We start from the raw sequence: 14,219 nt of genomic DNA on the forward strand, positions 1-14,219 counted from the left end.
TCCCTCCTCGCCGACTTGTTCACCCACGTAGCCAACCAATGGTAAAAGCTTGGGCAAAAGCACTTCATCTGCGGGACAATGTTTGTTAAGTGTACTAACCGTCCTATCAACTTTTCTACTTCTTTGTGCGTATGACCGCCTTGCTTCATCAACGCTTCGTCTACTTGTTGTTTCCTTATCTCCAACTTCTCTTCTGGTAAGCGTACCGTCTTATCGCTACCATTCCATATAAATCCGATATATTTTTGTTCCGTCCTAAACTCTGAATACTTTCCTTCATTGGTACGTACTCCCAGTTCTGCGCTTGCTTCTACAACATCTTTCATTGACACCTTTATCTTCTCCTCCTTCTTTCTTATAAATAGGTTGTCGTCCACCCACCTGAAGACCATCAGGAAACCGAATTTCTTATGCATCAACTCCTTCCACGCGTCAGCAGGACCACCGAAGCTTCCGCATCCCGCTACTCCGCCGAAGGAAACCCTCAAATCAAGGTAGATCTCTCCATCCGGGCCGCGTACCATCAAGTACCTCCACTGCGACGGATGTAGGGGGATTTGTTGGTATGCGCTCTCCCAGTCGAAAATACCGAACTCTATCTCCTCCTCTTGCTCAATCAAAAACTGTAAGACCTTTCCGAAGTCATCCCAGGTTGTTTCGAACTCCTTTTTGTTCACGAAGGAATTTACTGACGGGGTGTTTTCGTCGTTCTTAGGATATGAGAGATTGTTGATTATCCTGGTCGTGCCGTCGCCGTTTACTACACTGCCCATTGGGCTTGTTCGAAAGAAACCTATTCTCTCATATACCTCTTGTTCCGAGAAAGGACCTACCATCCTCCCAGCTCTCAACTCCTTCGCTATCTTTTCTCTAATCATTTGTTTCTCAGATTCCGTTTTTACGTGATTATCAGGTGAGTAATACCTTCTTCCCCCAAGTCTATGCTCCGGTATTCCTTGGTGAAACCCCATTCGGAACCCCTCAATGATATCCATGTGTTTCATCCCCAAATTCAACTTCTTCGCCAGATCTAACCAAGCTGTTATATTCATCTCACACGTCACTTCTGTTGGCCACGTCCTATTTTCGACCTTGTCCTCCTGTTCCTCTCTCTCACGTGCTGGATCTTTCTCTTGTTTCTCATTCAATCGGTTCTCGGCTTGGTCCACCTCCACTCTTACAGATCCCTTGCCTGTTCTTGTTACTGGACTTGAACTGCAAGTGACAAGCATCATTGAATCAAAGTAAAGTAAACTTAAAGTCAGTATTCTTTCCATTCTCAATTTCTCTCTTTCACGCTCTCTCTTTCTTTCTCTAGGCTCCTGTTTGTTAAGACATTTGAATTAACATCTTCATTTCTGCTTCCCGACATATGACGGCTTCCCTTTAGGATTACAATCAAAGCTACCGGTCTCTATCAGGGTTACAAATCAAGAACGTGCACATGTATAGAAGTAAAGGACATCATTTGAGCACCCCGATCACAACTAGGATGAGAGATACGTTTCTCTCTGGTGATCATCTCCGTCTATCTTTATCTTCCCCGACGCGTCGAAACAAAAAGAAAGGAGGGGGGGTTGCGATGGGATGGTAAACGGGAAATAATCAATTGAGATTCTTTTCCATGCTTGATGGGACCTTTTAAGCTTACCAGCTGGATTTTGGTCCGTTTGCATTCTTGCCTCCTCCCACATTCGTCCCTCCTTTCGAACTCGACATTCCCTCTCCGTTCGGGTAGTTACTGACAAACTGCGCTCCGCCTTGTTGTCCTTGGTCCTGCCACGTGTTCCCGTAGGCTTGGCTATGGTTTGGGAAACCGAAAGGCCTGAAGGGATTGGAGTTGTGTTGAGCCAGTTGGAACGTCTGCTGGAAAGGTTGGTACCCTCCATAGGTCCCCCCATTGTGGTTACCGAAAAAGGGGCCTGTGTTCGCTGCCTGGTTCGGTACACCCCGGTTGCCCCAGTTATTGTTCTTGTGCACCTTGGCCCTTCCTCGCCAGCCGTTTCCACCTCTTCCACCTCCTCTTCCTCTACTGTTTTCTGAGGCGAATTGGCGTTTTTCGAACCCGGTGGTGGTCCTCTGGGTTGCAGGTTGACTAGCTACCTGGGTGGTTTGGTCTGCCAGGACTTTTTGGCCTAAAGCGTAAGGATTTTCTACATGGCTTCTCTCTCCCAATGATTCTACCTTATCTTTCACCGCTCTCAAGATATCCTCCTGCAGCACTCCCGCCTGGCACATTTCCCGTTTCCCCGAGTCTCCGATCCTGACCTGCATTACAAGTCGTCTGACCTGTGTATCGCTCATCATCATCAGGCTCTTATTCTTTAATCTGCTTATCAAATCTTATGGTAGGATTTCGGAACTTCTGGCTTACTTTCATGCAGTACCTCAGTGCTATCATCCAGCAAGACGTCAATCTCCTAATCTCAATGACAATGTCTTTGTGCTTGCGTAGCATCTTTGCGCACGTCGTCATATGATACTGCTCGTCTACGTATCTGATGAACAGGTCGATGGCGTCTATCCACTCGCCGTACGTCATTAGTAGCTCCTCTCTTGGCGTAAGTCCCGTGAACGTCGCTCCTTCATCTTCCTGTAACTCTTTGATTGACTTTGGTTTCTTCACCGCAGCTTTTTGAGAATCTAGATCGATCCATTCCATATTGAAGACCGTCAGAGGGACATAGCCGGTTAACTTCGTCATCTTCTTGTTAATGCCGCTTGATAGCTGAAGCAGGTTTGTATTTGAGAATTGCTTCTCTACAAAGACAATTTCACTCTCTGGATCTACCAGATCTCTAACCTCTCGTTCCTTCTTTCTTGGTCTTTCTGTTCTCGTAACCGCCTCTTCTTTCTCTAGTTCGAGCCTCTGTTGGGTTGCCGGTTGGCTCAGATCATTCCTCCCCGCGATTAGCGATGCCGTTCTCTGACGTTTGGGGCGTTCGGTTGTTTGCTTCTGGTCCGTTCTCTGACTCGCCAGCGACGCTTGCCTCAAGTCTTCGATCTCATACGGTACCACTCCATATGCTGCTCTGTAAGCATTTAGCATGATTCGTCCAACTGTCACGTTCTCGTCGGCGTATGTTTTGACTATGGACTTCCACCATAAATCTCTAGCGGGGTCTCCGCTGCTCTTCGGCTGACTGGCTGTAACAGTTCATTCGCATATCAGTTATCCATCTGATATGTCATCACTCTTTCACTTGGTCAGGTATAGCCCTGCCAGCCTCGGTTTCCCGGATTCCATCACCAATGGTTTCGGCTCTTATATCGTCTGACATAGTGTGTTTTCCTTTTACAGGTCTTATACTCCTGGCCAGATATAGCTCTGCCTGCCTCAGTCTCTCTACTGGATGTCCTTTTATGACGTTTCAACACAATGGGCTCTCATTCTCGACTATCAGGATTTAGCTCCTGCCGCCTCGACTTCTCTGGTCGGTGCCCTTAGCGACTCTCTCCCACGTCTGTGTTTAGAGGTCTGGTTTTCCCCTTTGTGGGTACCACGTGTTTTGATGACGAGGAAAATGATGATAGAAGAACAGAGGAGAAGATGAGAAAAAATGAAGTGTGTTGCTTGTCTTACGATTTAAGCGTAACATTAAACAACCTCTAGGTTCCGCCGCCTGTTCTGCTTGCGGTGGTCCTGTTCTTTCTCCGTCTTCCGTCTCCCTTCCTGATTCCTCGTCCTCTTCTCCTTCTTCCCCACCGTCCTCTTCTTCTTCTTTTCCTTCGTCCTCTGTTGGTTCTTCACCGTTACCTTGTTCTGGCGTTTCTGGGACCAAAACTCCTGCATCACTTGTTTCTTCGTTTCGTCCGTCCCTATTTCTCGATTGACTTCTTGTCCCTGCTCCTTCCTTCCCTTCTCTCAACGCTTCTTCTGCCAATCGTCTAGCTTCCTCTAAAGTTTCGTCAAAAGTTGCCATTTTCTTTTATTCTTTCTTTTTATTCTTGTTTTCTACTCTTCGAGTCTTGTGAGAGCAAAAATTTTTAAAATTGATGAAATAAAAACTATCAAAACTTGTATGAGCTGAGTTGTGTGGGATTGTGCAGGGGAAGAAATTTGCTGAGCAGGAGTTTGAATTGTTGAGATTGAAAATTTCATATTTTCTTCTCATCTCAATTCTAGGAGGGGCTTCTCGCGCGGCCCCTCACTACAAGCATATTTCTTACATCTATCTACAACTAACCAGCTCATGGAACTCCGCACCAAGTCGTGCCTTGGTTGGTGCTCACACAGAAAAAATGGCCAGGCAAAAAAAACAGTCCCAACAACAAACTAGAATGGTCATTTCTCTTTTTCCAAAAATTAGAAACATCCAAAACTCCTGAAGCTTGTGATCAAGAGATATTCAACGCTTTGCAGGAAGCTCCTTGACTAATGCTTTTCCACAAGGTTTGCCTGTATGATGTATGGTTTCAGCTATTGACAATGCACTTTTACAATCCCAGCTGAAGATAACTGTCATTCAACCTTACCATGTTTTCAGTAATTTTTTAAGTAGCCAGGCTTTAGAGATTTTCTTATCCTGCTGCTGACAATGCATAGCCTTTCTGTATTCCTTGATCTTGATTATGTCATCACTTCTTGTCTATTGTTTCTCATTATCTTTAATTTCACAAGATCAAGATTTTTTTGCGAGTATCTCAATATGCATGATTATGGACTACAATCAATGGGACTTTGAGTTCTGGGATGAAACAATTACACTTTTTTCACCAAACCATGTGTCACTGTACTATTACAGTAAAAATCAAAAGAATCCAATTGCTCTGACTAGTACAAGTTGACAACCAAAGGTTTTGATCTAAAATTTGCTTGTATTCATTAAGATCACATTGTCCTCTCTTCCTCAATTTTGTTGAGATCACTTTTTTTGGAAAAAGAGTGACTTCTTTAATTCTAGGTGTTCCATAGCTCATCTTTTCAAAGTCAATTTGAAATTGCTACGCAGGCTATTTTTGTTTAGTTCACTTTAATTTTTGTTTGATATCAATATTTCAAATTTCAAGTGAAATATTGATATCTGTTCTTCAAAGGAACACCCAAATATAGGACCCCGGAAAGCTCCAGGGGAACTATCCAAGCTAAAACCACCCAGATTGACCTTACCGATACCCTGTGACGCGGTAAAAACCCAAAAATTGAGCATAAAAAATTCCGGTTTCATTGGTAGGTTCAAAGAGTAAAAATTTCCAAAAATCTCTCAGGAGAACAAACCATTCATTTTTGGTTGGTACGTACATTCAAAAAAGCGTGTTTTTGGCCTTTTTTCCCTACCAAGACAGAACCATACCTCTCATGTCGGCAGGTCTGAATTCAAAAAACACGGTTTCAGCTCCAAAAAAAAACCAAAAAAACCTTTTTCATTGGTACGTCAGTGTTTTTTTCAACCATCAATCCATTCCATTTAGGTCAGATAGTTCCCCTGGAGTTTTCCAGGGTCCTCCAAATACTACCTAAACTAGTTTGAGAGAGCACTCATCTATTGATTCAGTTGTAGTAAAAAAAATACATATCAATCATACTAGATGACAATAGTGCCTTAAAACAACATTACATCTCAGGATGGGGGTGCAAAATAAAAAACACGCCAGGGCGCGCGCAGCAAATGGGGACCGGTCCATCCGGCTACAAGGATATGTGAAAATACATGTATGTCTATACGTGGTTCTGTATATTGACCTGAGAAATCTCACAGATAATCCAGAACCCCAATGCTCCCCCAAAATGATACATCAACTGATCTACTCTCTTTGCCTTCAGAATCTGTTTTTCTTTGTGTCCTCATCTAGATATCAGGAAACTAGGTATTTATAATTCCTTAGTTTGCGTTAATTGGAGCATTTAGCATAGTGAGAAATGAGAACACTGATGGTTTGTCACATGATTAAAGTGGAAAATCTGCATGTGAATCAAGTGTATATTCAGCAGGTCCATTTTCAAGATTCAGATATTCACATTTTGAGCATCTGAATTTGACTCAACTAATGAGATGGTTGTTACATTCAAATATCAGAGCTGTTCATGTGAAAGAAGAAGCAATTGAAAACCAAAAATGACTCCATATAGTGTACAAACTCATCCACAAAAATTGTGGATATCAAATGATGAACTCAGTTTTCCTGTTTCAAATTGATCTTACAATGGATGATGATTGAAGCAATCTGTGCATTGTCTCAGACTTCAATGAGTCAACCACAACAAACAATCTTATGACTTCCTCAGTTTTTGGATGATTCAGAGCTGCAATGACCACTCATGAAATCAATATGTGGGCATAGAATGTTGCTCAAATTCAATGGATGAAAATTGTGGAAGGCATTGTTCAGAATTGATTCTTTCAAGTATCATCCATATGATACTGCTTTCAAAACTAAAACTGACAGACCAATGTTGACATCTTGAGTGTGCTGCCCGCTGCTGATCTGTTGGTGTTGAATCATTGATATTCTGATTGAGTATAACTGTTTGGTAAACCTATAGCTAAATGAACACACCTTACACCTGTGAATATCAGGTTGTCAGCTTATTCTAAGCTGTACACTGATCAAGAAGGCATGAAAATAATCTGATATTAAAGAGGATTATAACTGTTTGAGTTTGATAGAGAAAAGAGAAAAACAGTGGACAGTGTATTGAATCTTTCAGATAACAACACCTGACAGTGACATTATGACCATTTTGACACAAGTCCATGATGTGTAGAAGAAAAGAAAGGAATATTGATAAGCCAAAGATTACCATCAAAATTCAGGAGCGTCCTGCAACGCGTTAAATATCTCTGAATCACAAGCTTCAGGGGTTTTGGATGTTTCTAATTTTTGAAAAAAGAGAAATGACCATTCTAAATTGTTGTTGGGACTGTCTTTTTTGCCTGGCCATTTTTTCTATTAACATGAAAATGTGGGGACCAAGATCAGAACAAGTTTCTCATCTTGAGACATGGGATTGCAAGACTCACACAGGGGATTGGACATTCAACATTGCATTCATTGCTGAGGAAGTTTCCAAATGAATATTCAGCTTCAGCCTCAGGTGCGCTGTGTTCAGACAGATCAATCAGAATGTCCATGTTTCTGTTAGTTGACGCAAGAGGTTGAGGTAGTCATTGGATAGACACCTACTCCACAAGTGCCTGTGCTATCTTTGATTGCTTGGTGACAACCCTTGTCATGACCTGTTGGACCCAGCTTTTCAGCTTGCGATGGATCATATCAATTGACCTTATTAGATGATATCAAACTTACAGCACAGCTCTTGAACTTGACACACGCTACACTGTTTTTGGCCGCGTATCTGGCAGCACTGTGTCATCCACCCATTTGAATAAAAGTCAATTGGCTTATCAGTGCTGGGTGCAGAGGCCGGATTGATACTATTACCACGAGCATGTGGTTTGTGACATGAAACATTACGTTGATGATAAAAAATAGTAATCAACTAACGCTTGGCAGTCGTTGGTGTCTGCAACCATCTGTCCGCCACCTGCAGCTTGGCATGTCGCAGTGTTTGGACCTTTTGTCTTTTTGGCCCTTTTATCCTTTTTATGACTCTTTTTACGATCCTTTGACTTATCCTTTGTATCCTTGTTATCACATTTATTTTTTGCAGATTTAGGTGGTTTCTTAAATGTATCTTTACAACCACCTGTATCTTTTTTCTTGGGTTTATCGTTTTTTCGCCTTAGCAATACGTTATTGGACGGGTCATCTGATTTGTTGTCCGACGAATCATCCTGACCGCTATATGAGAGCCGTATTCTCTCGCTGCGGCTGCTGATGTCCTGACTGTCTGGATGAGCCCAACGCGCTTGAAGGCGGCCGCTCATCTTAGTTTCTCCGACACGGAAGAAGAGATGAGAGAGGATGGGTAAAACCAAGATAAACTTCATCATGGGATAGGAAAAATTGTATTCGTGAGAATTATTTCGTAAGATTAGCAGTGAGTACTAAGAGGTGATTCAAGTGGAGTGAAATAGTCAAAATGAAGGCTGATGGGAGGGAATATGAACATCACCCCAGCGGTGGTGAGACTTTAAATTATCAGCAAGAATGGCCTTATTCATGATAGCGGTTACCCAATCTAAAGGTTGTTGGATAATTGAACACCCGCAATCCATTCATTTCACCTCACTGGAAACAATGTCCTCAAAGCTGAAAAATCTCGGCAACTTCGCACATCCAGTATCACATACTGATCGATTGCCTTCGCGACTTTAAGTTTGACCGGATATCACATCCGCAGGAAGTCTTCGTGACAGTGAGAGTTGATGACGTACAAGAGGTTATACCAGTGACTTCTGTAGTTTCAAGACAAGGGTTGACCTGGTTGACCTACGTCTTGATAGCCAGCAGCGGCAACAAAATATTAAGGTTGCTGGGTAATTGATCATCCGCATTTCATTCATTTCACTTCACTGGAAACATTGTCCTCAAAGCTGAAAAATCGTTGCAACCTGACACATTCAATATTGAAGTGCTCGATCAACCTCCTTCGCGAGCTCGATCCTACACGACCTTGTACGGACTACAATGTGAAGTAACCGGAAGTATTGGCATTTGTATAAGCTTAAGCCCCTCTTAGCGCGTTCTCCGCCAAGCTAAGAGGGGCTTCGTTAAGCGTAGCATTCGTACATATCACACCCAGTGAGAATTTTCACTCTTCTTCTCTATAAAGAGAGATCTTTAAGGACTGTCGGTTTTGCCGCGTCGGAAGAGGAGCTTAGTCAAACTTGATCAAAAGTGGTTGTCGACGCTAAAGGATTGATTCCCTCAGTTGGTATCCTTTCAGAGATTCTTCAGCAACATCTTTTCAATTATTCTTCTCACTGTAGCAAAGAACACCAGTGAATGTGAGATGAACATCGAGACCTGCACAGTACACTATTCAACCTCATTCAACACTGTGCACAGTACCAAGGTCGCGAAGCGGATGAATCGAGCTGTATCATTGAATCTGCTAGGTTGCAGCGATTTGTCGGCTTCGAGAACACGAGAACGAAGAACGATGACAATACTAGCATAGTAGACCTCAAAAAAGACATTAGGTTGCAGAGATTTGTCAGTGTTGAGGACACGTGGACTGAGATGAATGCATTGCAGTTTGTTCGACTACCCAACAACCAATAAATATGTAATTACCGCTGCAGGCTATAGTATCATGAACCAGGCCACTCCTCTTGCTGCTTACTTAAAGGCTCACCATTGCTGTGGTTTCGAGCGTGCTTCTCATTAAACTTGATCTATCAAATCTTCAACTTTACCCCAGACACTTTTTGGTCCTAGATACTCACTTGCCATCAAACGCGATCTTTCTCTTAGATTCAATCTTTCCTGTCTCATCATGAAGTTTGTTCTTTTTGTACCGATCCTCTCTCATGCTTTCTTCCAGGTCGGAGAAACTAAGGTGATTGAGACTCAGAGCCTTCAAGTGCGTTCCACCAGGCATATGATTCGTCGCGCTGACAACAGCAGCATCGTGAAAAAGAATAATCACACCTTGCAGGAGGCTCCAGTCAACTTGCCGTCTAATAAAACACAGTTGCCAACCAATGCGACCGTCGGAAAGAAATGCAATGGAGTAAACCTCGTGTCATGCTCAACTGGTGGAGGTGGGAACATGACTGCTGACACTAATGACTGTCAAGCGTTAGTGATCACTCTTCCCCTCGTCACAATTTTTCATACCACAAACAGCATGTTTGGTGTATCAATCCGACTTATGTGACCTGCACTGGTAAGCTGATCTACTTTTACTTCCAATGGGCGGGTACACAGTGTCGCTCGATTCATGGCAAATGCAAGTGTGCCATGCGCCATGTTCAAAAGCTGTGCGGTAAGTGCGATGTGATTCAAACAAGTTATTCAATACAATTCACCGCAAGCTGATGAGCCGATTTCAATAGTTCATGACAAGGAACCAAGACCTTGTTCCAACGGCTCTTGTGAAGTACGTGTCTGGTGAAACTCTGCTTCACATTTAGTGCCAACTAACAGAAATGTTGCTATTTCGATCCATCTTTCTGATCACAGTGCGCCTATGGATGAAGCTGCGTATGCTTTTGGAAATTTCCTCAGCGAGGAGTGCAAAGTCGAGTGTCCAATCCCGCGTGTGAGTCTTGCAATCTCACTATTGAAGATGAGAAAACTCTGTTGATCTTCTTCCCTCCAATATTCTCATTGATAGCAAAAATGGACCTCCCCACCGAGCCCCAACGATAATTTGGGCTTGACTTATTTATTTTTCAACAAATTGGAGACCGCCCCAACCCCTCAAAAGTGCGACGATGATGTGTTTGGAGCGTTAAAGAGTTCCCCTCCTTGATACAGTACTGGCACTGTGTCTTTCGAGCGGGACAAGTCCTTTTTCGTGCAGTTCGCTTTTAGAGGTGTATGGGTCAAGTCATACTTGCACAATCCTATCTAGAGTCCGAGAGATGTGTTATCTGATCTTATTCGACTTTACACTCTTAAGTCCTCCTTGACCTGATAAATTTTTGGAGCTTCTCATTTTCCCGCTGCTGGCACAGCTTTGATGTTGTCTTCCTTGACCGCTCTTCTTGCTTCATGCTTTCTATATTGATCCTTGTAATACCAATTTACCAAAACAAACAGCTCTTACACTACTCACTATCTGTGTGATGATCTACGACGATGAGTTGTACTTCTGTAACCACCAAGATAGACAAGGAAAAAGAATAAAGTTGCTGCTACGACTTGTCACCTACAGGTGCCAATCCTCTTAAAGTCTCATTCAGGTCTTTCTGTTTACAGTTTGAGCCTTGGTTGATTGCCACACCGGCCAAATTCACATTCTCAATTCCTCCGATGGAGAGATGCTTGAATCCTGGCCAGAACCTCTAAAACATACCACTGCGCGTTCAGTGCCCATTGTCGTGAGGATTGGTAGTGAAGGTGATATATATAGGTGCGACGATGTTCACGAGGTATTATGATCGTTACTAGGGAGATCTATTATCAAGAACACAACAATCTTTAATAAAGTGTTAAGGAAATATGATTCTCATGAAGAAAACGGTTGTGAGAAAAAGTGATCAGTCTTGATGTTTATAGATAGTACAAAATGTTTCCTTATCAAAACATTAATCCTTCAAATCTCTAAGATACATTGACTGGATAAGAGCCCTACTAACAATCTTCGCATTGATGTTGCGAGGGTGAAGAGTTGGATCCTTTGAGCTATACTTGTTTTGCACATTGTTTCCAAATGAAGTAAGATGTATGGATGACCTCATGCTCGATTATTCAACAACCTCATTTCGTCATCACCAATGCTAGTTTCCCTTCATGATGTTTTTTTTGTGTGTGTACATTTTCAAATTCCTTCCATCATACTTCATCAATCCAAGCCCACAATCAAACTGGAATACCTAAATCTTATTGGATGCTACATACTCACTTGATCAAACAACAAAACACCATTTTCTTGTTACATACATACATTCTATCTATCATCTCTCACCTCTAGCATCATGCATTTCATTCTCCTTTTAGCTATCCTCTCTCACCACTTCTTCGTAATGGGAGAAACCAAGATGATCGGCCATCTTCAACAACGCTGGTTTACAACTCAAAGTCTTAGCATTGTGCAAAAACGAACGATATCATCGAGTAAAAAGATTACAAAAAGCAATAATCCAGCTTGCAATGGACCTTCGCAGCGAAAGAATAGACCACTGATGGGAAATATGGCAATATGCAATGCATTAGGAGGTGGAACAATGGTTGGTGATGTCAGCGATTGTCAAGCGTTAGTATTAAATTTCTTTCACTGTCATCCTGTTTTTGCATCTCACCAAGATTATAAGATATGACAAACACACCTCGCTTCGCACATTGTGAACTGACGAATCTCGATTTATATGTTGGATATGCACCAGTGTTGCTTACTTCATGGCAACACATGGTATACCGTGTGCCATGTTCAGGTCGTGTGCCGTAAGTGCGATGGTATCTCAATATCTAGACATGATGTCAAGCTTATCACTACATCCAACGGCAAGCTGATATGACCATCCCCAACAGTTCATGACAAGGGACTCGAATGATAATCCGAAGGCTCTTGTACAGTAAGTGTCTCTCCAATGAGTGCCTATAGCCATCCTATACTTGACTAATCGTAGTCTCTACGATCCATCTACCTGAGCACAGTGCATCTCCCGAGGAAGCTATGTATTGTATTGCAAATCACCTCAGCAAGCATTGCCAGGTTCAAACCCCATTTCAACCTGTAGGTCTCAAAGTGTTATCATTGATTAAAAAATATTCTCTGAGGTTTGACTCTATAAAATATTTCACTTCATAGAGACCAGGGCCTACTATACCCTCACCCAATGATGATTTAACCATCACATTCCTCTTCTTCAACATACTAGAAAACAGTCCGATTCCTCAAACTTGTGACTCGGAGATATTCAATGCCTTGAAAGATGCACCTTCTTGATCATATTGGACTACCTCTAATCTTTGAATCCCAATTTGTGTTTTGAAAATCAGAAACGCGCTGTAATTTAAACCCACTCTTCTTTTTTTACCAATCGATTGAAAATGTGTCGATTGTATTTATCAAGCTTTTTCATTCATAGCTCATCCTTCTTGTCTTCCAGTCCCCTTCCCTTCGTACCTTTCTTTGTGTGATGAGTCTTATCTTTATTTTTATACCCTCTAAAGAACCTTGGAATTGAAAGGGATAAATTCATTTCTTTACAATTGACACTAGTATTGATTCTAAACAAAATACAAATATATATAATCATAAACAAAGAGTTTGTAAGGATCTGTAGAACAGACTCTTTTCTTAAAGAGCCATGTCATTGTCATAAACTCTTGATCTGAAATCAAGATTTCCTTTACCCCGACTACCCGACTGATATTCACCAATCTAAACCTACAACGTAAGAATAATATAAAGTAGGAAAGAAAGAAATCGTAAGAAATATAATTTCTCTGACCTATCAAGCAGGAATTCAATACAAACCTTCAAGGTAAGTTTTCACACCAAAAAACATAATCTAATCCTACCTCTTTGCCCGAATACCTGAGGCTCTACAAATCTACTACTCTTATAAATAAAAACTTTTCAAACCCCAATCTGTTCAAGATCAATCAAATTCCAATCTTAACCCCAATAAAAAAATCAATTTCAATGAATCAAATCACAAATTGTAGACCTCATCATTGAATATTTGAATAAGTGTTACAATATTGGTAAATAATTTCAAAGAAAACCAAAGAAAGAAAAAAATGAACAATAAATTGATTTCTACAAATCTTCAAAATGAAAAACCTTTTTTCAAAAGAAAATTATTCACACTTATATACAAATCAAATCGATTTGATTTCTCTTCTTTGTAACCAAACAAAAAAAAATCATCAAGAATCCCAATTAAATCAACAGCATAATCCTTTTTGAAGCGGAATTGACTTTCATCAATATGGGTCGGACTACAAAGCTTGAACCCTGAGTATAGCCAGTTAGAATGTCAAATGAGCTCAAAGACCAAGCTTGGGTGCCTTTCACAACCCCAACGCCCATGTGTCTCAGAAGTTTTTTTGTGACGTAAGACTGACTTCTGTGAGGGAAAAGAAGAAAAGAAAGGAAGAAAACACTGTAAGATTTCAACTGTTTGGAAATCAATTCCAAGAAATCCAATCTTACCAAAACCAAAGCTAAAGCAAAAACCCCTTGTCTTACGATTCATGGAACCTTTTCAATCGATTTGGGTTTCATCAAATCCAAACCACCCATACTTTTTTTGTTGATTTCTCTTTTATCAATCAAATCAAAACATATACTTTGAATGATCGAAAATGAATTAGAAGTAAACCAATAAACTAAAACCAACTAAACCATTCCCTCCCAACCACCAAAAAAATAAATCATCATCATCAAAAACCATGAGATTCCTCAAGTTGTATAGAAACTGTCGAATTTATAAAAAAACCAAAAACTTACAGCAGGTTGAAAAGAAGCATAACCCATCATAAACACACCGGTTAAGAACCCAGCATTCCGAATCCGATCAGGACTCCAAACCTCTAACCCTCTAGCCAAAAAACTTTTCTTCTCATTCGATTTCTTATCATCAATCTCGCCTTTGATTTTCTTTTTGTTCAATCTTAAAGCCCAATTAAATTCTAAATTAATCAAAAAAACCATCCAACAAGCTAAAGCTAAACCTAAATCATCTGTAATCAAA

The 14,219-nt window shown here is 41.2% G+C and overlaps 3 protein-coding genes across 3 annotated transcripts; 1 reads left to right on the forward strand and 2 right to left on the reverse strand.

Moving 5' to 3' along the window:
• Window positions 1-1,352: 1,352 nt before the first annotated feature.
• Window positions 1,353-3,281, reverse strand: MELLADRAFT_111188 (uncharacterized protein; the record flags this gene model as incomplete). Its single annotated transcript, XM_007415522.1, has 3 exons — window positions 1,353-1,414; window positions 1,652-2,099; window positions 3,204-3,281. 3 exons carry the CDS (start codon window positions 3,279-3,281, stop codon window positions 1,353-1,355), a joined length of 588 nt encoding a protein of 195 aa, XP_007415584.1.
• Window positions 3,282-11,699: 8,418 nt separating this feature from the next.
• MELLADRAFT_111189 (uncharacterized protein) lies at window positions 11,700-12,463 on the forward strand (the record flags this gene model as incomplete). The annotated part of the gene is made up of 5 exons (XM_007415434.1): window positions 11,700-11,770; window positions 11,901-11,958; window positions 12,046-12,089; window positions 12,172-12,250; window positions 12,326-12,463. 5 exons carry the CDS (start codon window positions 11,700-11,702, stop codon window positions 12,461-12,463), a joined length of 390 nt encoding a protein of 129 aa, XP_007415496.1.
• A 1,254-nt stretch (window positions 12,464-13,717) lies between these two features.
• Window positions 13,718-14,179, reverse strand: MELLADRAFT_92653 (uncharacterized protein; the record flags this gene model as incomplete). The annotated part of the gene is made up of 2 exons (XM_007415521.1): window positions 13,718-13,864; window positions 14,057-14,179. 2 exons carry the CDS (start codon window positions 14,177-14,179, stop codon window positions 13,718-13,720), a joined length of 270 nt encoding a protein of 89 aa, XP_007415583.1.
• Between the last annotated feature and the right edge of the window lie 40 nt (window positions 14,180-14,219).

Source organism: Melampsora larici-populina (genome assembly GCF_000204055.1).
Source record: "Melampsora larici-populina 98AG31 unplaced genomic scaffold MELLAscaffold_51, whole genome shotgun sequence".
Lineage (NCBI taxonomy): Eukaryota > Fungi > Basidiomycota > Pucciniomycetes > Pucciniales > Melampsoraceae > Melampsora > Melampsora laricis-populina.